At 35.6% G+C, this 22,056-nt stretch overlaps 2 protein-coding genes across 2 annotated transcripts; both read left to right on the top strand.

The window, feature by feature from the left end:
• The first annotated feature begins 2,144 nt into the window (after nt 1-2,144).
• Nucleotides 2,145-9,082, top strand: LOC131432088 (apolipoprotein D-like). The gene is made up of 4 exons (XM_058598158.1): nt 2,145-2,579; nt 8,164-8,392; nt 8,464-8,683; nt 8,780-9,082. Exons 1-4 carry the CDS (start codon nt 2,424-2,426, stop codon nt 8,808-8,810), a joined length of 636 nt encoding a protein of 211 aa, XP_058454141.1. The 5' UTR covers nt 2,145-2,423; the 3' UTR covers nt 8,811-9,082.
• Nucleotides 9,083-9,618: 536 nt separating this feature from the next.
• Nucleotides 9,619-14,953, top strand: LOC131428714 (lazarillo protein-like). The gene is made up of 3 exons (XM_058592761.1): nt 9,619-9,792; nt 14,043-14,364; nt 14,748-14,953. Exons 1-3 carry the CDS (start codon nt 9,667-9,669, stop codon nt 14,951-14,953), a joined length of 654 nt encoding a protein of 217 aa, XP_058448744.1. The 5' UTR covers nt 9,619-9,666.
• Nucleotides 14,954-22,056: the final 7,103 nt, after the last annotated feature.

The following is a 22,056-nucleotide window of genomic DNA, read 5'->3' as shown; positions in this document are numbered from 1 at the left end:
ACACAATATCCATTTTTGTGGTTACCTCATAAGTAAACTCTGTATTCTCGGAGATATTTAGACCGATTTCCACAAAATTGGATTAGAGATGGGTGATAGAAATTTCAAGATCTCATATAAGGGACGAAGTAAAGTTTATAAAAAATCATCAAACCAGATCTCAAATTTTCACAAACTAAGATTGATATGACAGGTTTTATAGTCTCTTAGGCTGCTGTAGTCTTTTAAACTGGTCTGGCTCTGGAACTACTAATGACTTCTACAAATTTCAATCCGTCACAGAAGTGTCGACACAAAAGGATACAGAACTTCTTAATTTTTGGTCTCACACTGACTTCGACTACATCGGTGAAAAGACGCGTTATGACTAAATTTATCTAATTTGACCAGAATCGATACTTTTTGAAGATCATAGATACTTTTGCAGAAGGGAATCATAAAGTAAGAATATAATCCAAGGTGGGTGCAAAATTCAAATTGTCTATATGAATGACTTTAACTCCGAAACAACCCAATAGATTACTACACCTAACTTGGTCGAAGTTTTTACTGATCATAGGTTGCTATAAGGGTATTTAAAGAGAGAGGGGATGTATTTGCTAACGAGGGGAATTTGAAGCAAAATGCTTAGAATTTTGCGAAACACTTTCCGTCAGGCACAGATATTGAAAGTCAAATTGTTTGTATATATCGGCAAAGTTCCATAGCAACTCAGTAAATCATCACCATTTTCAAAATTTACGAAAATCACATAAACATTTAGCTGACCCAATTTGACGAGAATGCTGTGAAAATTCTGATTATTGTGAGATCTGAAATGACGCAATCTGATAATGTACGGAGTATTGTTCAATCATGTTGCCATGTTTCACTACATTTAGAGTATTTCGATTGGCAGGACAATTTCTAGAATCTTTTTGCGGCCTAGCTTTCACGAAACTTTTCCGAGCAACGCCAAGTAATACAGCTAGTTTTTTTTTATAAACCAGAGCCAGTTTTTCATCCGATAATGAACAGAAAAGTGCACAAGCGTTTAATAAGCGAAATTTTATCTCTTTATTTCTTTTTATTGGAGTTTCTCAACAATCCAAGCGTAATATTATGAACTGCGTAATATTACATAACACGTCCTCTTCACAAAAACATATTTGATGCAGGATATCTCTATCTTATCCGGACTAAAAGGACACCAAATAATCGGATACTATTAAATAGAAATACACCAGGACTTCATTGTGGTATATAAATGATTGGAGTTTTATAAATTTGAATAATTGGAATGGCTAAATAATATATACATCGAATAAAAATTGCATCAATAACAACCCTCCAAGTTATTTCTAAAGAAATCATTTGTTTCTTAAAACCCAAGCAAATTTAACAAACAAAAGCGTTAGTTGAAATACTAATCATTATCAGTTTACATCATATCATTTATTTCAACTGTCAAGTTTATAAATTCAAAGCACTATGAATATTATCGTTATCTAAAGTTAGCTCTTTTTAAATTAATTTTTCAAGTTAAATTTACTATGAAATTGTTTGTCAAAAAATTTACAGGGACACACAAGTCAAACATTTGTTATTTTAATCAATATATTTCTTAAAATAAACCAAGCCATTGAGGAAAATACCCAGTTTTGCAGTTTCAAACAACAATATTTGCTATATTAAACCAAATTTACTTTTGTCACTATTTCATTAACATGAATCGTAGCGTGAAACCAAAATTGGGTTAGTTTTACAATATTTTTCTCTGTGTGTACTTTAAGCTGAGTTAACACTTCTAAATTGAAATTAGATCGATTTTGATGATTACTGACCGAAAATAGGGGTTTCAATCATGCTCATTTAAAAACTGATGCTCCAAATAAACAACAACAGAATTTCACCAGACTGACCGATTAGATTCTTTCAAAAATCTAAAACAATCATTTCAATTAGATAACATAATTGGAAAGATGCTTACCACTACCACGTCTCATATGGGTGCTATCGCTACAAAATATAACCTACCAAATCAAAGCAAAAACTAAAACTACTTATAACTAATACTTCGTCATTTTTACAGCAGTCTATGTATATGTAGGTTTATTGACATCGTGTGTCCGTACCTTTGCGCAAAATATAGTTTTACATGAACTTCAAAAGACAGTCTTATCAAAGCATCCCACAGAGAGTGAATCTGTTTCATCTTTTTCCAGTTTTTTTTCTTTTCTAAATTCGTTCACCGTCTGCCATATTGGTCTGTGTAGCGATAAGTTAAAGTTATGTAAATAAATACAGCTGATTAAAAATAAAAGTGAACAAATTTGCCTGCAGCGAGCTCATTGATTCAATAACGAACTGCTGGTGATGGTACGGCAGTCACCGTTCGCGATTGCTTCGTAAAGGAATCCAAAAGTTTCCAACCGGCTCCGGCGATGGTGCTCCAACGAAAGTTTGCTGACGGGGCGCTAGCTCTACTGGCGGTGATTCTGTCAACCATGGCGATCGTCGCCCTGAGTCAACGAATCGTTGAAAAGCCCTGCCCGGATTCAAAAGCCAGGCCGATTGTGCAAAACTTTGACCTGAAAAAAGTAAGTAGATGTGCATCGTTATGACGATTACCGATAATGCTGGAAACAAGTTAAACTATTGGGAAACTTAATGTAAGTCCTTAATGTAATGCATCGTCGTATCCGTTAGTTTTTCGTAGGGTAAAGCTGATGGCATTGCTGTGGAATTGGGCATGAGCATTTACTACTTTATTTAATATATTGTGAGCAAATTTTTCAAATAAGATAACAGAAAGATAATAAGTTCAAATAATTCTTTAGAATAGAATATCTGATCTATTTTTATTTTCCCTCGATTAAATCTTCGATCCAATCGAACGAGATCAAAATCAAAAGTATTACAAAAATTTTTTATTGATTTGCTACCGTTTACAAAGTGATGATGGTTAACAGATAAACAAAACTCAATCATTTCAAAGTTGCGAAGAAATGAAAGAGAATCGAGATATTTTTAACAACTGACAAAGTGTCCAAATTTTCGGAAATCCTTAAAATAAATAATAACGTGCGATGATTTATTAAGGTTCTACTTACAATCTTATGATTATTTTGGTTTTTAAAGGTTCGCTGGTGTAGCGTAGCAACGACTATACTCGTTCCAATTTGGCGATAATCAAGGCATCCTTTTCTGCCCTACATTGGAGTAGTGCCACCGTTGAAAATGAAAATATTATTAGGAAAACAGCGATAGTTGAAAATTCGCAGAAGCAGAAAAAACATCAGTTTATTTAGAAAAACTAACCAAATAAACGACTATGAAACTCTTAGACGTTAAAGGAGACAAGTTTCGGCATTTTCGGAAGATTTAGTAAAAACAATGTATATGAAACTCTAATTGATTAGGAATGATAAAAACTTCCTTTCCAAGACGATTTTACAGAAATTTAACATTTCGGTAAATTTCAAGAGCTCCAAGAGTATTAAAGGAACTTGGAAATCAAATGGCTTGAGAAAAATACAGAACGCTTAAACATTCATATAAGCAGTTTTAGCTGTGTCTGAAAACTGTTGATTGTAGCTAATTTCAAATTTGTCATTTCAAATTGTAACCGAAGCCGTTTCATGTAAACACCAACAGTACCAACTCGAGATTATGTTGCAAAGCTTGAAGTGTTTTCAATAAAATTAAATTAAAATAATAGTTCGAATAGTGTCACATACTCAAAATTCAAAATTTCAGACATAGCGGGGATAAACCCTATAGGGTTGATCCCGACACTTCTTAGATATTGAAAAAACATGAATTAGTTTTTGTACCAAATTAAGATACAGTGATCCGGCCACTGCCGATCACCAGCTGAAGGCTAGATCTGCCAAAGTCAACCACTGCGACCCAAATATGACATTACTCAATGATACAACCCTAGTTTTAAGTTAGTCGTAAATTAAAATTAGTAAAAGCCCTTGGCATCTTAGAGCAGTGTGCCTTAAACATTATATTCTTGAATAAAAAAAAAAGATACAGTGATCATCCCAAAATCAAATATTTATGAACCACGGGGCTACCGGACTCCCTATGGGGCTAAGCCGGAATAAAAACTTGCGCACAAAAGTGAAGAACGAATACAATAGGGGGCCAAATCTTAAGATAACTGAGCGCAAAAGAAATGAAACCATGTTCGAATGAATTGTTTGTTGGTTTCAACCAAGCGTGAGGCATAATCCTGCTCACTGGGAATCTTGGTATTCACCCCTATTCTGTACGTCGATCGATTCGAAATATTACGATCGAATGTGCAATTTCCATTCTGCATTCCGTTCGAGTTGGGTATGAACTCGAATATCATTCGTTCGAGTTGTTAAATTTTCGAACATTACTCGATCGACTTGCCTACATATTACTTCTGTTTGGTTTAGAATCGTTCTAATTTGTTTATTCAAGTGTTACGGTTTCGTTTACTAAGAAATGAATAATATAAATAATATAGAACGTGTAAGTAGTGTTGACAGCTTTGATAGTTAGTTTTCGAAATTTCAAGTGTTCCCGAACGAGAGTCGATCGAATCATACAAGTCGAACGGAATCAAGAATGCAGAATTCGAACTCGAACGAAAGTGTAGGTTCGTTCGTATCACAAATCCGTCGGATTGCAGAATCGGGGTGATTGTCTCGAAACGTTACAAGTACCAAGCAGTAATTCTATTTTCCACGTGATTGAAAACATTCAATAATCACTGGATTCAGCACGACATGAACATTTGAAAGCTTTAAAAAGACCGGCATTACAATGCACAGAAATCAAATTACCTAACAAAATGAAAATTTCCTTAAAAAATCAGTTAAAATCGTACACCTTTTGACACGAGCAAAACGGACCCCAAACTGAATTGACTAAGCGTCATTCAGCTGTCACATGAAAACGAGTTTACAAAATCAATCCATGGTTCGAAAAAATTTAAAAGATATTTGAGCTGTCCGGCTTAACCTCGTGTCCGGACTAGCCCTCGCATTCCCTAAATATTTTTCTTATGTCATTTCACATATTTCCTTTCAAGCAGAAACGACTTTTTCAGAAACAAAACTAACAGATTCGATTCCCGAGAGTTTATAATTTTATAAATTCCATGAAATCGATTAACGGTTGTCATAACTTTAAAAATCTATAAAATATTAGCGTTTTGAGACAGGTTTGATAACCGATAAATACAGGTAAAGGTCATTCTTATGTATGCCATCATTTCGTCGAATTATTAAAGTAGTATTCAAATTTCTTTTATATTTACTTGAATTTTGATTACGTTGTCGAAAAAAAACTTTAATTCGTGAACTACTTAGATCGGTTGATGAAGTTAGTTTACTCCATCAGTCTCGAACCTGATTTTTTGTGATGAAAGCAGTTTTCTTAACAAGTGTTGGTTAAGTCTTGTCTCATTAGCAGTTAAAAAAAATTGTCTAAAAAATAAATTCCAATATGACATGTTAATCGGGATGGCAATACCGATTGTCACTAACTTGGACCCAACTGATAGGCTCTAAAGTCCTTTCGACTGCATAAAGTATCCTCAAATTACCAAATTACAATATTGCAATTGTTGTTTCACGCCCTGTTTGTTTCAATCAAAATGATGTTGACTTAATGTTTGATTTGATTTAAGATATCTGTTGATTTTGTAATAATCGTTCAGGTAAACGAAATTACGGTTTTGGAATTATATCAGTTGGCTGAGAACGAAGACAGCAAAACGAGTATCGTATTCATTTTACCAGAAACATTTTATGATGAAAATTTCAAATGACAATTGAACGTCATTTACGTCAGTTACATAGTTGCCGTTTCATGGAAGTGAAAGCATGTAGAAGAACATAAGAATTAATCGTACAACAAGTTTTCCATGTACTGCCCATCAAACAAATAAGTTGTCTCGAACCAAGATACCGTAGATTCAAACAAAACATGCTTGGTTAAACCTAAAGCTTGGTTGTTCCAAACAAATATTAGGTGTTCTAAGGAACATTTGTTGTATTACACCAGAATTATATTGTCACTATGCACCCGGGTTGGCGGTTCAATGCATAGGGCGCTGGTCTTACAGTTGTATGTTCGAGCCCTGACCTGGAAGAATTCGTAGTATCAGTAGAATCGTAGCACCAGCCATGCAATGGTTCTGTACACTGTTAATCGGCTGCAAAGTCTGTTGAAACAGAAGGTCAAATTCCACTACAGGAATGTAATACCAAGGCTGTACTATATTGTCAGTATATTAACGAAAATATTCATTAGAATTTATTATATACAAATGTATAATTTTTGTACCATTTTAAAGTAAAACTTGTCCTGATTCAGTGGTATTTTTCCAAAAAATCAATCTCAACTACAATTGTACTGTTTTATTACGCATTTGTGGTGAGTTTTATTGCAGGATGTCATTACTAAACTACCAACACCATAAATCAAATTTGACAGTTTTGAAAAAAAAAACAACAATCGATTAGTTGTACCAAATATAATCAAACAAATTCAAAAAACATCTAACAAGTTAGTTGTTTTGTGATCGCAGGCTTTTGCGAAAACTGTGAAATTTTCGCCGAATCGAACTTAATTTACCGCAATTCATGACCTTACTTCAGGTTCTGGAATTCCAATGTGAAGAGCGCTTGAAATTTCAAATCATTTTAAGTTTGTAGATATTTTATGTTGATGATCACTCGCGTTATGTCGATCATCCGTTTTTCGTATGTAGTAAAAACTCCTAATGCGAAGTTGGAAGTGTGCCTTAAAAATTATATTATCAAATAAAAAATGTGAAATGAGAGAAGCACAAATACGCCAGGAGATGTATTGAACTAGTAAGCTCTTTCAAAGGTGTGATGAAAAACCATCATAATCTTTCATGCGTCGTAACTGACATTCAGGCTTTTTCCCGATCACACTAATCAACATATAGCTCCGTAACCAGAATTTGGTTGCTGGTAAAACTCAATAGCAATAACGTCCTAAGTTTAACAAGACTCGCCAAGCTATCTCTGGATTAACCTCATTCGATTCAAAAATAACATTGTTGTTGGCATACCACTCCATCGCCAGTTTCGCGCAATGGTACGATGGCAGATCCCGCCACAAGAGACTGTCAATTTCGTGGGTCAGGAGGCACAGACACTTCTGGAGATATTCTTTCTCATATAATTGGCGGTTGAGGATTATGTATGGTTTGCTGTATTTAACGTATCCACAGATCGCCTACCACTTGTTGACAAATTATGTTTCCTTCTTCATCCGAAACCTTTTCAGAACACCTACGAGAAGCCGACGAAAAACTTAAGGCCGAAGAATCTTGATAAGCGCTTGACAGATTGTAGCGAAATTTTGCAAATGTAAACTTTAAACTATAAACTAGCCTCTCCCACAATTTCATTAATTTGTACTAATAAAAAAAAAGTGATTTACTTAAGAAACTGTTTCATTTTTTTCGAGTGCAGTCTTTACATTTAGCTGTATTATTCTGACATAAACAACCGTTTTTAATTATGTGTAAATTGTTTTTTGCCGTTCTTATATAGAGAGGTTATGCAATCACTGTGAAAACCGACTCATATACCATTCGACTCAGTTCGTCGAGTACGCTAAATGTCTGTCTGAGTGAGTGTGTATGTGCGTATGTGTGTATGTAACGGTTTTTTTGCATTAACTTTTTTCGGAGATGGCTGAACTGATTTTGACAACTTTAGATTCAAATGAAAGCTCTTAACGCCCATACTAAATTCCTGAATTTCATTTGAATCTGACTTCCGGTTTCGGAGTTACGGGGTAAAATGTGCAAAAAATTGAAAATATGTGTCCTAACTTTCTCATAGATGGCGTAACTGATTTTCACAAACTTAGGTTCAAATGAAATGGCCTGTAGTCCAATACGGAATTCCTGAATTTTATCCGGTTGGGTTCTAATTGAATTAGTGTCAAATTTCAAGAAAAAAATAATCGAAAAAATGTTTTTTATTTTATGTTATACTCTCAGTTTAATCTCATTTCTTGAAAAAACATTCAACTATTTTTCAGCCCTAATTGTGTAAAGTGTCGAATCGATTTCCTACAAACTATTAAACACCATTCTAGTATAATTAATGCTTTCCGAATTACAACTATTACAAATTAACAACCGATCATCAGTACATTGCAGGTAAATGGTACGAAATTCTTCGTTACGATCAGTACTTCGAACGGGACTGTGACTGCGGATATGCAACCTACACTGCCGAAACTGACGGGTCCATCAAAGTAGAAAACTGTTGCGAACGATTACCAAACACATCAATCCACTGCTCGGTCGGAAAGGCATTGGTCAGTTTTCCCGATGAAGTTCCTTTGGAAGGGAAATTAAATGTTACATTTGGTGGACGTAAGTGTATTTTTTTAAAGACCCATTTATTACCAACTGATAGCACAAAACCAACATCTTTATCGTTTCAGCACCCAATAGTTCCAACTACTGGATCATGGATACCGATTACGACAACTACGCCATTATCTACTCCTGCAAAAACATCTCCCACAGCAAATCAGCCGAAGCGGCGTGGGTACTGTCGAAGCAAAGAACCATTCAGCCGGACAGTCGCTCAATCGTGGACCGGTTGGTGGATAAATATTTGTCCCGGTCCGATATGAGAGTTACGGAACAAAGCCAATCAATGTAGGTTCCTTCACGACGATCAACGAACGACAAACTATTTTAATGAAATCTCTCCTGCATTTTCTTATTTTTTCTTACTCTGCTTCTTGGTTCCAGCTGCAAATACGACCACAACGGACCAAACTAGTCTTAATTGATCGGGAAAACTTTGCTCGACCAAGAAACTTGTCATCAACAGCATTTACAGCAAAAAACACAAGAACCGACAGTAAATTTCCGTACAGCGGCGTGGTTGTTCCCGTTGCGATTACTCGATGCCAGCAGCACACAAAACCTGGTCCCTGTTTTTAACGGTACCGGCGGAAGATCGCAAAACTTTCAATCGAGTTTTATTTTATTAGTGAAACAGGGCGAAAGAGTGTTGCTGCTAATAAATCATTTTACTTCTAAATTCTTTCATTTAATGACTTTTTAGTGGTGTTTTTGTGGCGGAAAACGAGTACGGGTGAAATGTTTTCAGGGTTCCAAGCGTGTAGCCAATGCCGAATTTATCGTGTCCCTGTCAGTTTCATCTTCAATGTATTCAACAATTAAAAAAATGTTTATTTTTTAAATTTATCACTGCAAAATAACTTTTAGATTTTTCGTCCATAAATTAATGTGTACTCTACGAGCGTAGATCATCTTACCTAGATAAATAGTAACATATCATAAATATCCGAGACTATCTATTCATCGCTATCTTCAAGCACAATCACCTTGCTGTGATTAGAAGTTATGAATTGGAAAGGAAAATGATATGTTGCCAATGAACAGTATATCTTATGTATATATTTTTTTATCGGTAACGATAGTAATTCCATTTGTTATCTTCACATAACGGTTTGAACGATTACTATTGGCAAACATCTATATTGATTTATGTTTAGCCATGCCAGTTATCAAATTTTCCTACATTCATTGATGTCATTTCTAGTAAGGTGGTGCCCCAGAACAGTTCACTTAGAAAGGAAACATAGAAATTTAGTAGTAAGAAAGTAAAGATGGTAAAGGTCTTATTACAGATTGCGCTTATGGGGATCGTTTCCGTTCCCTACTCTACAACTCTAAACGTGATTGGATCGTGTCGTCAAAATTTACCGGTTCAGATGGAATTCGACATTGTGCAGGTTAGTAAAGTAGTGTTCGTTTTAAACGGCTTGGTTAAACAATGCTGAAATATTTAGCATTTGTTCACTTTGAACATCTGATATCTTGTAAGTTTATTGACATTTGATATCTTGTAAGTTGAAAGTTCAAATCAAACAATCAAAGTGGAGAAAACCAGAAACTATTCAGTCTAGAAATAAGTTGTAAGTGATGTTCAACCGAGTTTCTAAAATAATTATTAATTCAAAGCATTGTCCATCGAAAATTGTACTTTTTGCCTTTCTCATATAGAAAGATTATGCAATCACTGTGAAAATCGACTTTTGAACCGAGGCCCGGAGGGCCGAGTGTCATATACCATTCGACTCAGTTCGTCAAGTACGCAAAATGTCTGTGTGTGTGTATGTGTGTGTGTATGTGTGTGTGTATGTGTGTGTATGTGTGTGTATGTGCGTATGCGATTTTCACAAACTTAGATTCAAATGAAAGGTCTTGTGGTCCCATACAAAATTCCTGAATATTATTTGGATCCGACTTCCGCTTCCGGAATTATGGGGTAAAATGTGTAAAAAATTATCAAATGATGTTCAATGATCAAATGGCTGTGACTTTTGGTTCCGGAGATATGATTGTATAAGTGATGTAACCGACAAAAAGCGTTGTTTCTCACCGCTCTAATATATATATATATATATATATATATATATATATATAAGGGTGCGAATATTTTGGGATCCCCCCTAATTTCGTAAGGCGGTGGTACTCAACAGTTTGAGCATTTCGAAAAAAATTCCCCATACAAAATTTGAGCTGAATAAGATATGGGTAAGAGGTGCTTCCCGACGATTAAGGTTTGAAAATTTTCGATCTTGAAAAATGGGAGTACATGAAACTTCCGAAATCAGATTTTTTTTAATGCCGAACGTCTTAGGATTTCATGAAACGTCGAGATGTAGGGTAATCTAAAAAAAAAATTTTTTTCCAAAAAATCGACTTTCTGGGACTTGATATTTTTTTTAAATACCCCCTATGGTGATTTTTCAAGATATATGAAAATTCCACTAAGTGGACTAAGAAGGGTTTTTTTAGATTAGCTTCACTGTTCTCATACAAATAGGCAACGCAAATGTCAAGTACTAGGTTGGAAAAATGGTACCGAAGAACTCGAACTACTCGAAGCAATCTGAATCAATTGGTGTCAAAATTAGTAACCGAAATTATTGATAATAGTATGAAATATATTTTCATGAGACTGTCATGAAAGAAAAGAAAGGCATTATCACACCACTAGGTGGATTAGGAAGGGTTTTTTTATTTAGAGATATGAGCAATTACAAAGTTCCTCAACTGAATTGAAATGTTTTGCAGTAAGGTTGGTAAAGGGTAGTGGTAGGAGAAAATTTCCATTCCTCACTATCAAAATATTTTGTGACCAGACAAGTGACATGTGACCGAGTGTAGTCATGATGAAAAAATTACTGACTGATGTATGATACCATATTATGCCCTGTATTCCTTCAGCGTTCGCTTCAGGCTTTTTGGTAAATCTCTTACTGTTTCAACCATTAGGGAGTTGCTTGCGTTCGTTTAATGATTCAACTACTACGAACAACTAGGGCTAACTGGGTATCACAAACTTGATATTAAGTTTTGACTGGCTCCAAGAAAATCAAGCTTATCGACAAAAATTGAAAAAAATAGTAATCACTCAAGTGTATCACATATATTTAGTCATCATTTCAATCGATATCGATAATGGGTGTATAACGCATCGATCATCTACGCACCCCGGGAGGCAATGTCAGTGATTCAGTGATTCCTGCAATAGTGAACAGTCATCAACATAAATAGTGAATACTATGTCAACGAATCGACGGTTTCCGACAGGTTGGATCTTATTTTAATTTGAATTCAAAAATTAAAAATCATACAAGTTTTACATAAAAAGTCATATTTCTTACTTCATTATTTCAGAAGGCTGCAAAAAGTTGCAGATAAAATCAATCTAGTTCAAAACTACTTTCGATTTACATCAAAATCTTGATGGAATAATTTGTATGCGATAGTATCCTAGTCATCCATCGTAGACGTCCGATTTTAGCTGCCCGTACGATGGGTGATTCTCCTAGCAGCTGTTGCAATTCGTGATTCATACGCCGTCTCCACGTTCCGTCTTCCATCTGCACTCCGCCATAGATGGTCCTCAGTACCTTTCTTTCGAAAACACTGAGGGCGCGTTGGTCCTCTGCCAGCATAGTCCAGGTCTCGTGGCCATATAGAACAACCGGTCTAATGAGCGTTTTGTAGATGGTCAATTTCGTGCGGTGGCGTACTTTTCTCGACCGAAGGAATTTTCTGAGCTCAAAGTACGCACGATTTCCTGCTAAAATACGTCTCTGAATTTCTCTGCTGGTGTCATTATCGGCGGTCACCACTGAGCCCAAATATACGAGCTCGTCAACCACCTCGATATCGTCACCGTCTATCAATATTCGTGGTGGGAGGCGCAGTGTTTCTTCTCTAGAGCCTCTTCCTCTCGTGTATTCTGTTTTGACGTATTTGTGGCCAATCCGATACGCCTAGCTTCAGCTTACAGTCCGATGTAGGTTTCCGTCATCTTCTCAAGGTTACGTGTCACAATATCAATATCGTCAGCGAAGCCAAAAAGTGGTATGGACTTTCGGATAATCGTGCCACTTGTGTCGATCCCCGCTCTTCGAATCACACCTTCCAATGCGATCTATCAATATTGGTTCATAATACGTGCAAAACATCTGTGATCCAATTAAACACAATGGGAATGACAGTACTAGCCTGTTTAACCCGTTTTACCCCAATTTATATCAAAAGTCGTATTTCTGGTTAAATTTTCTCTCGCATACCGAAAGCAGGCTGATTGCGGTTGATGAAAATCGATTGATATTACTAAGAAAGACCTGAAAATAGGATTACAAATAAATTCTATGACCGCACGAATCTTGTTATACCGTTTTACCCCAATTTATCCTTTAACTGAGTCTTAAGATTTTGCTCCACATTGAATTCATTTGTAATCCGATTTTCAGGTCTTTCTTCGTAATATCCATCGATTTTCATCAACTGCAATCAGCCGGCCTTTGGTATGCGAAAGAAAGTTTAACCAGAAATACGACTTATGAAATAAATTGGGGTAAAACGGGTTAAACAGGCTAGTACTGTCATTCCCATAGTGTTTGATTGGATTACAGATGTTTTGTACGTGATATGAACCAATATTGGTGGGTCATATTGGATCTGCTTCGGGATTGTAAATCTGAATTCAACATTAAATAATATTTGTCGGAAAATTGGGGTAAAACGATGTAGCACGAAGCATGCGATCATGAACACTATCTGTAAATTGTTATTTGAGGTTATATGCGAAACATATAACTGTCTTGTTTAACCAAAATTGGTCTAAACACCGATCAGTAGAACTTTTTTTTCTCTAAATTCACGGAAGAAGATGACTAGGGGTTAAACAGAATACAGTTGTTTGCGGTCAATCTTGTTAAAAACAATCCAATTATCTAACTTATGAGTATGTCAGGAATACCTTCCGATTGGTGGAATTTAATTTTTTCCTGAGTTTCACAGTTAGTTTTCAAAGTAAAGTCAGAAAAAAGAGGAATTGGAGCAAACTGGGCATGATAGTGAATTTTGCGGATCTTCTAACTATCATAAATCGATTCTACAGAAAAATTTGCATAAGAAATACTAATTTTGAAAATATTTGCTCATGTTTTTATAAAATTATTGAGCAAAGTCGCGTTTTTGATCGTTTTTTTCCTACTGTGCATTGCTTCGCTTGAACGGTATTTTTTCCATTAAGAAGCAGTGTAAAATTAAAACACGAAATTGGTTTTGATTCATTGTTCTAAAAATAATAAAAGTAGCGTCACCCTTAGCTCAATAACTCACAAATAAAATATCCAAAAATTTCAACAGTTGTCTTTTAAAGGTTAGTATTAACCGAAAAATTTGACTGCAATAATACTACTCAATTGCCAGTGTATATTTGTTTCTTGTTTTCCGCTGAGACTAGTTGCGTCCACTACCAGGGGGCTCCAAGTCGAAGCGTTTTGGCGTGGGGGAGTGTTTTGGGCAAAAAAAAGTACAAGTTTCTAATACGTGTTCGTGATTGGCCATGAACATAAGGTTTTGACCAGGATTCTAATCTACCAAAAAATGTTAAAACTTTTTTTATGTGTTGATCTCTTTCATTCTAATCCCTATTTTGACATTTTCACAGTATATGGGCATCTGGTACGAAATACAACGTTACGAAAACGTTAACCAGCCAAACGCTGACTGTGTCACTGCTCAGTACACATTGGATCCTACCACTTTAGAAGTCGCCATACTGAACAGTATGAAACAGTTACCTAACCAGACACCATTGACCAGCCAAGCCCGCGCAATACTTGCCTCCAGCAATGGTGAGGCAAAGTTGAAAATGCGTTACGACAGCACCCCAGCAACTTCAGCCGATTTGGATTACTGGATACTAGCAACTGATTACCGGGAATACGCCGTGGTTTGGTCTTGTCGACCAAACGGTGTTAACTCCATAGGTAAAACACAGAGAAACTCTTAAGTTGAAGTCAGAATGGAGTTGAAAGTTGAAGTGATGGGATGCGATTTTAAAATCAAAGATGCTCCGTCCATCAAAATAAACACAATGCGTTGTGACAGTTTGCATCACAATTACTCTGACATACATGTCATATAGGCGACCTGTCAAATTTCGCATCGCTTCGTTTCACGTGCCGCCTCCTGTCTGGTTTCATCCTAATGAAAAACACTGGTGTCATGGATTGCTCTGATTCTAGAGTTTCGAATATAAATGGCAATGAATCAACGGTCAGAAGAATATACAGAAACACCCATGACAGTAGTGTTTTTCAACGAAAATCCCCATTAGTCGCTTATTCACCATTTTCAAACTCCATTGTAGAATCAGCTTGGGTACTGTCCCGCAATCCGACATTGGAATCGACGGCATTGGTTTTGGCCAATAACGTTGTAGCGGCAAACTTGGCCAAGGACTCATTCAGATCAACTCAACAAGGCAGCGACTACTGCAGTAGTGCTCAAGCAGTCACAGTTACCAGTATTATTTTCTTGGTTTCAGCTTTTTTGTCAATTCATATGAAATATTAAAATTACAAAATAAAACAAAAATGTTATCTTTGTTCAACATTTTCACGATTAAGTTCCGCATACAAAGGTTATATAAGCAACTTTTCAAAACTTTGTTAGTTTAAAATCCAAAATTCATTTAGTGTATCAGAATAGAATAATACGTATTTTCAACTTGTACTCATGCTCACTGAATGAAGGACTAAGAACAAACGTGTACTGTCAAAACAATAGATCTGTTGACCGAAAAAACTATTCAATTTAAAATTTATTCCAAATACTTATTGTTTTGATTCACACCCAGTTCAATATCAACTATTTATTATGTACAAAAATCCAAAAACTGATAATAAATTTTGACATTAATATTCGATAAAAACACAGTTTGTGAGTTGCGGTTTATATCAAAAAATGTTTTCGTGACTGGTAAATGACTAACTGGAATATTGCGCAAAATAAACTCCATTGTTTTTCTCTGTCCCGGGTTGCCAGTAGTACCGTACCAGTAGCCAAGCAATGGTTCTTAACGCTAAGAATCGGTTGTTAAGTCTGTTGAACAGAAGATTCAATTCTGAAACAAGGAATGTAATACTACGACTTTGTTTTGTGGTGAGCGAGCCTCCAATTAATTAACTCCTTGTTCTACCTCCCCGTGACACTGACTGGAATATGAATAACGCTTACAGAGATCGTATGACCACCTCCGGTAGAAATCGGAGAGAAGACAGGACAGTTGAAAAAACAATGAAGCTGTTGGCATTGATCAACTACCAAGCGAGCTACCAAAAATACGGTGATGATGCACAATCGAGAACTCAGCACTGGATCGTTACCACGAGACAAGACATTGCCGGAGAAGTGGATGGAAGAAATTGTGTGTTACGTCTGCAAGAAAGGTGAAGCAGAATTGTAGGAACAACCGCGCAACCATTCTCCTGAGATAACATAAGGTAAGTTTGATGGGCGAACATGTTACCTAGGATTAAATGGTCACGATACCCATGATCATGCAAAAGTGTCGCAAATAAAATGTGCCCGCACACCACTTACTGTCTATTTCAAATCAGACCTACGTGATCGAGAGCAGATATTGAAGTTCATTTACGATTACGGATTTCCGGACAAACTAATATGAATAATCAAGACCATTATAAACAGATGGATGAGCAGTTAGCCGTTGCACGACGTAAACTATCTACTAAACTCAGACTGGACCTATCGTTCTCTACGGGTACGAACCCAGGGTAACACGTATGGAGGTTTACCTTGGACTTGGTCAGTCATGTACCCAGAGGGGGGAAGAAGCTCTGGCCTCTACCGAAATCAGAAACAGAAACGAAAAAATTCCTCTAGATTTCACCGTGAGATAGAGTTTTTGAGAGCAGGCCATACGAAGTAGAACAGAGTAAAGACCACATAAAATGAGGGATGAAACCGGGGTAAAATAAATGACCATAACAATAATACATAAAATACATAAAATAGTAGTTAAGTTTTTGAAGCTATATACGTTACGAAGTTTGTTGAGGCCTGTCTGAGTCAACGCAAGAATAAAGGTACTATGGATTTTTTTTTGTTTCGATTATAGAGGTTTTAACCTTAAGGTCATTTGCCTCTTCGGGCTAGAAAAATTTTCTGACCCTATGTGCGGGGTTGGGAATCGAAACCAGGCGGGTTGCGTGAAAGGCATCGGCTTACCCATCACACTATACCCGTCCCTAATTTGGAAAAATTGTCCATTTGACGAAGCGTTTCACTCGATGTTATCGTGAAATGGGAAGCGTTACGTTAAGTTGAAGCAGCTAGAAAGGGTTTATTTTTTTTAATTGATAGTTACAAATCATATAAGTTAGTATGTGGAAATTATGACTGTTGAAATCCGTTATAACAGTTAGAGTCTTACGATAAACGAGTTACGATGCGTTACTTTTAAGGAAGTTATAGGTGTTACGAAGTGTTATATACGTAACTCTTGTGTAAGTTGTGAGTGTTACGAAGCGTTGCTTGCGTTACTTTTTGTAAATTATAGGCATTTCGAAGCGTTATGTACGTTACTTTTTATTAAGTTATAAACGTTCCGAAGCGTTACATGCGTTAATTTCTAGTAAGTTATAAACATTATGAAGCGTTACATGCGTTAGTTTTTTTTATTAGTTATAGACGTTACGAAGCGTTGCATGCATTACTTTTTAGTAAGTTATAAACGTTACGAAGCGTTACATGCGCTATCTTTTTGTAATTTATAGATGTTACGAAGCGTTACATACGTTACTTTTTCGTAAGTTATAAGCGTTACGAAGCGTTACATGAGTTGTTTTTTTGTGAGTCATAAGCGTTACGATATGGGTTATTTTTTCGTAAATTATAGGCGTTACAAAGCGTTACATGTGTTACACTTTGTGAATCATAGACATTAAGAAGCGTTACATGCGTTACCTTTTAGTGAGTTATAGGTGTTACGTAGCATTACGAAGCGTTGCTTTTTTGTTAGTTAAAGTCGTTACGAAGCGTTACATGCATTATTTTTTGTAATTTATTACGTTACGAAGCGTTACTCGTTTGTAATTTACAAGCGTTACATGCGTCATTTTTCATAAGTTTTGGGCGTTACGAAGCGATACGTGCGTTACTTTTTTATGAGCTATAGGCGTCAATAAGCATTACTTGCGTTATTTTTCATGAGTTATAGACGTTACAAAGCGTTACTCATTTGTAAATTACGAACGTTATGATGCGTTGAAAGCGTTATTTTTTAGTAAATTTTAAGCGTTACGAAGCGTTACGAAGAATTTACATTGCTGAAAATAACTCTTATGTTTAGAGAATGTGTTTAGTTGGCGAATATCCTGGACACAAACTAGCAATATTTCAATCCAACACGAAATTCTCATCGACAACTAATTTACTTATTGAAATCAGAAAATTTGTTTCTATTTATCTATCACCATCATTGCTGGAGTACAGCGAAAATAAAAATGGAATTGGTTATATTAACAAGTTTATTATTAAAAACGTGATTAATCCACCTAGCAGTGAGATGATACCTTTTTTTATTAATCCGCATGTGTTTTTTTGCATGGATATTCTTAGGTGTTTTAGTTCTCATGACATTATTTTAATTATCGTAGTTTCAAACGGCAAATTGAGATTTTAATCGCTGTAATTTCGAATCTGCAAATCGTATCGAATTTCAATCTTAACGTGTGACATTCGATTGAACATTCCATGAGATGTCGAAGTAAGTTCGACTTTAGAGTTTTTCGTCATTATTTATGGTACTTCCAGAGCCGGTATTCAGGAACTAGCATAACCCAAAATGATTCGAATGGCCATAAAATAATACGCTAAACAATTTACATCTTCTATATCGGCATGAGTTTTAAAAATTCATCATCTGTAATTCCAGAATCGGATAAAATTCACCAATTTTGTATGAGACCTTAAGTCCTTTAATTTGAATTTTTGTTTTTGAAGTTCGATTTGGCTTTTTTGAAAAAATGATTGAGCTTTGAGAAACGATTCGATACTGGATCCGGAGTTTTAAGATCGGTGTAGCCGAAATCAGATAAATTCACCTGAGGAGTGTGTAGACATCTTTGAGAAATTGTAGTGCGAATTAAAATTTGGGGGTACATTCCGAATCCAAAAAAGAGTACCGCTTAAACTGAAATAAATTTATTTGGTAATCGACTATCCAAATTTGCAAACCTGATAAACCTGATTAATTTATGTGAAATGGACATTTTTATACTAATCACCCTGTATCTCCTAAACCAGAAATCGGATCTGACTAATTTTTATAGGATTTTATGACCTCTCATTTGAATCATAGATGATTCTTAGATTTCATTTGAAGATTTCATCGGTTCAGCCATCTACGAGAAAAATGAATTGCATTATTTTAATTTCGTTTCACATGTCATCCTGTGGTTCCGAAATCAGAAGTCGGATCCAAATTTGGAAGTATACTAGTTTTCATATGAATCTGAGTTTGTAGAAAACGGTTTAGCCATCTCCGAAAAAATTGAGTGAAATTATTTGTCACACACGCATTTGCTGATCTCGACGAACTGAGTCGTATGGTATATGGAAGTTATGTTCTTCCAGCTTTTATTGCTGTAAGTAGTTTAAATCAATATAATTATGGAATTACTTTCAACTCGAAAATGCTGATATCATCTGGTTTATAAATGCCATATTCGAGCGATTATGTTGCCAAAAACGAACCGTGCTAAAATCGGTCCAAGGCAAATTGTCATAAAAAAGGATGCTGTACACAGTCTTTTGGGCACTTAGAAACAATTGTATGTCACAGTATAAAAATCGTGTTTTCCGTTGCTCCCAAGCATTTCTTTGTCATACAGTGCTCAAAACTTCTACTGCTGGAATAAGGGGAAAAGTCGTTTTCACTAAAATATTGATATCTCCGTTAAAAATGGACGGATTTTAACAAACTATGGCTTGTAGCTATTACCGTGCGGAATCTAAGTCTAAAAACATATTCTGTTTTCAAGGTCAATTGTGACAGATACTGTCAAAAAACTGAAAATTTTGACATAAAACTCCGTATAACTCAAAAAGTAAACATCCTATCTCAAAACCATTCAATAGCGTTTTGGGTGACGGGGAGACCTTTCATTTGCGACTAGTTTGATCAAAATCGGTCCAGCCATCTCTGAGATCTCGACCTCTTAGTTGACAACACACATTCAGACACACACACATACACACACACAGACAGACATTTGCTCAGTTCGTCGAGCTGAATCGATTGGTATATGACATTCGGCCCTCCGGGCCTTGGAAATTTTTTCTAAAGTTTGAGCGAATTCTATACCTATTTTTTATATATATAAAAAAAGGTAAAAACTCATGAGAAGTTTCAAAGTAAAACAATCCATTAAAAAGCTAAAAAGGACAATCTTGTTGAAACAGCTCGCAAATTGTTTTGATGTTTTTCGCATGTGTTAAGGTATATCCATATTTAAATTTCTAAACCTATATATAAAAATGGCATAAACTCTTAGTGGAAAGTATATTTATTCAGAATTTGTGCGCATTTGAAGCGATTGTGCGTAATAATGTTTTTACGCGGAACAGTGAAGTGAGTTTCGAATGTTGCACTCTAATTGTATATGTCAAACGAAGTTTTTTGTATCTTTCAACCTTTTGGGCTACGCCTCAAAGCTTTCAGTGAGAGAGTCGATTTCGCGAAGTCGAATGAAGAAAGAACAGCGATTTAGAAGCAAATTTTATAAAGAAGTTTATGTTCATTTATGTCTTTTTCTCCAATACAACATCGTATTTATACCTGCCAATATAGAAAAGACAACCGCGACTGCATTTTTTTCGATAGAAGTGTGCCATCTAGTGGCTAGTAGTCATAACGGTGTTAACGTTTTTTTTCGGTGACAGTGCGCCATATAGCTGCAAATTGCAGAAGCCAATTCAACCATTTATGTTGGTTGAAAACAACGTTTTATTTCTCTAATTAAACTAAAAAAATAGCTGAATGGAAATGAAATGTGACTTAGCTAAGAAATGAAAGCACGTTTAATTGGTGAATTCAACTAAAAAATAGCCGTTTTAACAAATATTTTATTATTATTAAGGGAATGAGAATTAAAAAATCAAAATCAGCAAAAGTAAGTTTTTTTAGTTGTCTCAAAAAATAACTAACTAAAATCAGAAAATCAACTAATTTTTACGCCAAAATGCTGATTTCGGTCTTTCCGTCTGGGATCAGCATAGTATACTTTTACAGGACTACCTCAAATCAGAAAAAAACAGTGTACTCAAACGTTAATTTATCTCTGGGACATTTATGTGAATTTCGTTTTGGATTTTTAGATCACTACTTCCGGAACCTAAATCCAAAACCAGTACAACCGAAGTAAACTTGTATGACCAACTACTCATATGACCTATAAAGTTAGAAGATGTTTTCCGTTCTCCACGAATCGGCTGTGCTTCTCAATGCACAGAATTGTATTCATTTAAAGTGAATACTCTATAATGACAGTTCCAGTGGAAAAGTTTACATATGCTTCATATTGGATTGTTTTCTATACGTATAAATAAAAATTTCCTTCATTATGTAAAAATTTGTTATGCGATTATCTCATAAACTAAATCGAAAATGGTGTTAAATCGCGTAAAAAGGTTGCGTATAAAATAATTCGCGTAAATTGAGGTTTTAGAGTCGCCCGGGTTAGCGGTTCAATGCATAAGACGCTGGTCTTACAAACCAGTGGTCGTATGTTTGAGTCCCGACCTGAAAGGATTATTAGTGTCAGTAGGATCGTAGTACTAGCCATGCAATGATCTTGTACGCTTATAAATCGGCTGCAAAGTCTGATGAACAGAAAGGCCAAATTCCACAAAGGAAATGTAATGCCAAGACTTTGCTTTGCTTGTGTAACTTAATGATATAACTCAATATTAATCGTTAAGATTTATTATTCAATAAACGTGATTTGTTTGCATAAAGAATGGAGAACAAAGAAAACTTCAGGAAATATTATTCTGAGCAAAATTTGGTCAAGAACTCCACGGATAGAGTTGCATATTATTTATTAAAAACCTTCTTGCCGCCAAAATATATATTCACTAATTTAGATGCATACGGAGTACCAAATATAGCCGGAAACTTATTTTGGATAACAACAAACCGGTTTTGTATTTAAATCACTTCGTATTTATTGGCATGCAAGAGTTAAAAACTTGTATCACTAAGAGAATGAGAGACAAACACTGATCACAAGGTCGTAACTTTAGACCAAACGTTTGATTATATCTCGAGGAATATTACAATATATCCTATTTACAATCAGTTCTCTTTGTTCAATTGTAATAATCATAATCGCAATCTTTTTTTCTTTCGTTCCTCGAACACACTCATCATAATATGCAAATAGCTGTAGGAAAAATTACCCATAATCAAAAGAAGTAAACAAAACAGCACAAAACGTTCTCTCTTCTCTCGGTCGAATTTGGACGCTGCACTGGATTCTACTAAGCAACTGACCGACTGACCGATGCCAAGCAAAGAGGTTTGCTTCTGCACTCTCTCTCTCTTCGCTTATTGATAGCGTGGTAGTTCACACTTCGCAGGCTCAGTTATT

Source organism: Malaya genurostris, chromosome 2 (genome assembly GCF_030247185.1).
Source record: "Malaya genurostris strain Urasoe2022 chromosome 2, Malgen_1.1, whole genome shotgun sequence".
NCBI classification, from domain to species: Eukaryota; Metazoa; Arthropoda; class Insecta; order Diptera; family Culicidae; genus Malaya; species Malaya genurostris.
Note: the sequence above shows the minus strand (reverse complement) of the source record. Positions and strands in the feature narration are given on the sequence as shown.

Bases quoted from the DNA above. Each gene is read 5' to 3' on its own strand.
- LOC131432088 (XM_058598158.1), top strand. From the start codon at position 2,424: ATGGTGCTCCAACGAAAGTTTGCTGACGGGGCGCTAGCTCTACTGGCG. The intron at 8,393-8,463 runs GTAAGTGTATTT...TTATCGTTTCAG, and splicing joins AAATGTTACATTTGGTGGAC to CACCCAATAGTTCCAACTAC. The intron at 8,684-8,779 runs GTAGGTTCCTTC...TCTTGGTTCCAG, and splicing joins ACGGAACAAAGCCAATCAAT to CTGCAAATACGACCACAACG.
- LOC131428714 (XM_058592761.1), top strand. From the start codon at position 9,667: ATGGTAAAGGTCTTATTACAGATTGCGCTTATGGGGATCGTTTCCGTT. The intron at 9,793-14,042 runs GTTAGTAAAGTA...ACATTTTCACAG, and splicing joins TGGAATTCGACATTGTGCAG to TATATGGGCATCTGGTACGA. The intron at 14,365-14,747 runs GTAAAACACAGA...ACTCCATTGTAG, and splicing joins AAACGGTGTTAACTCCATAG to AATCAGCTTGGGTACTGTCC.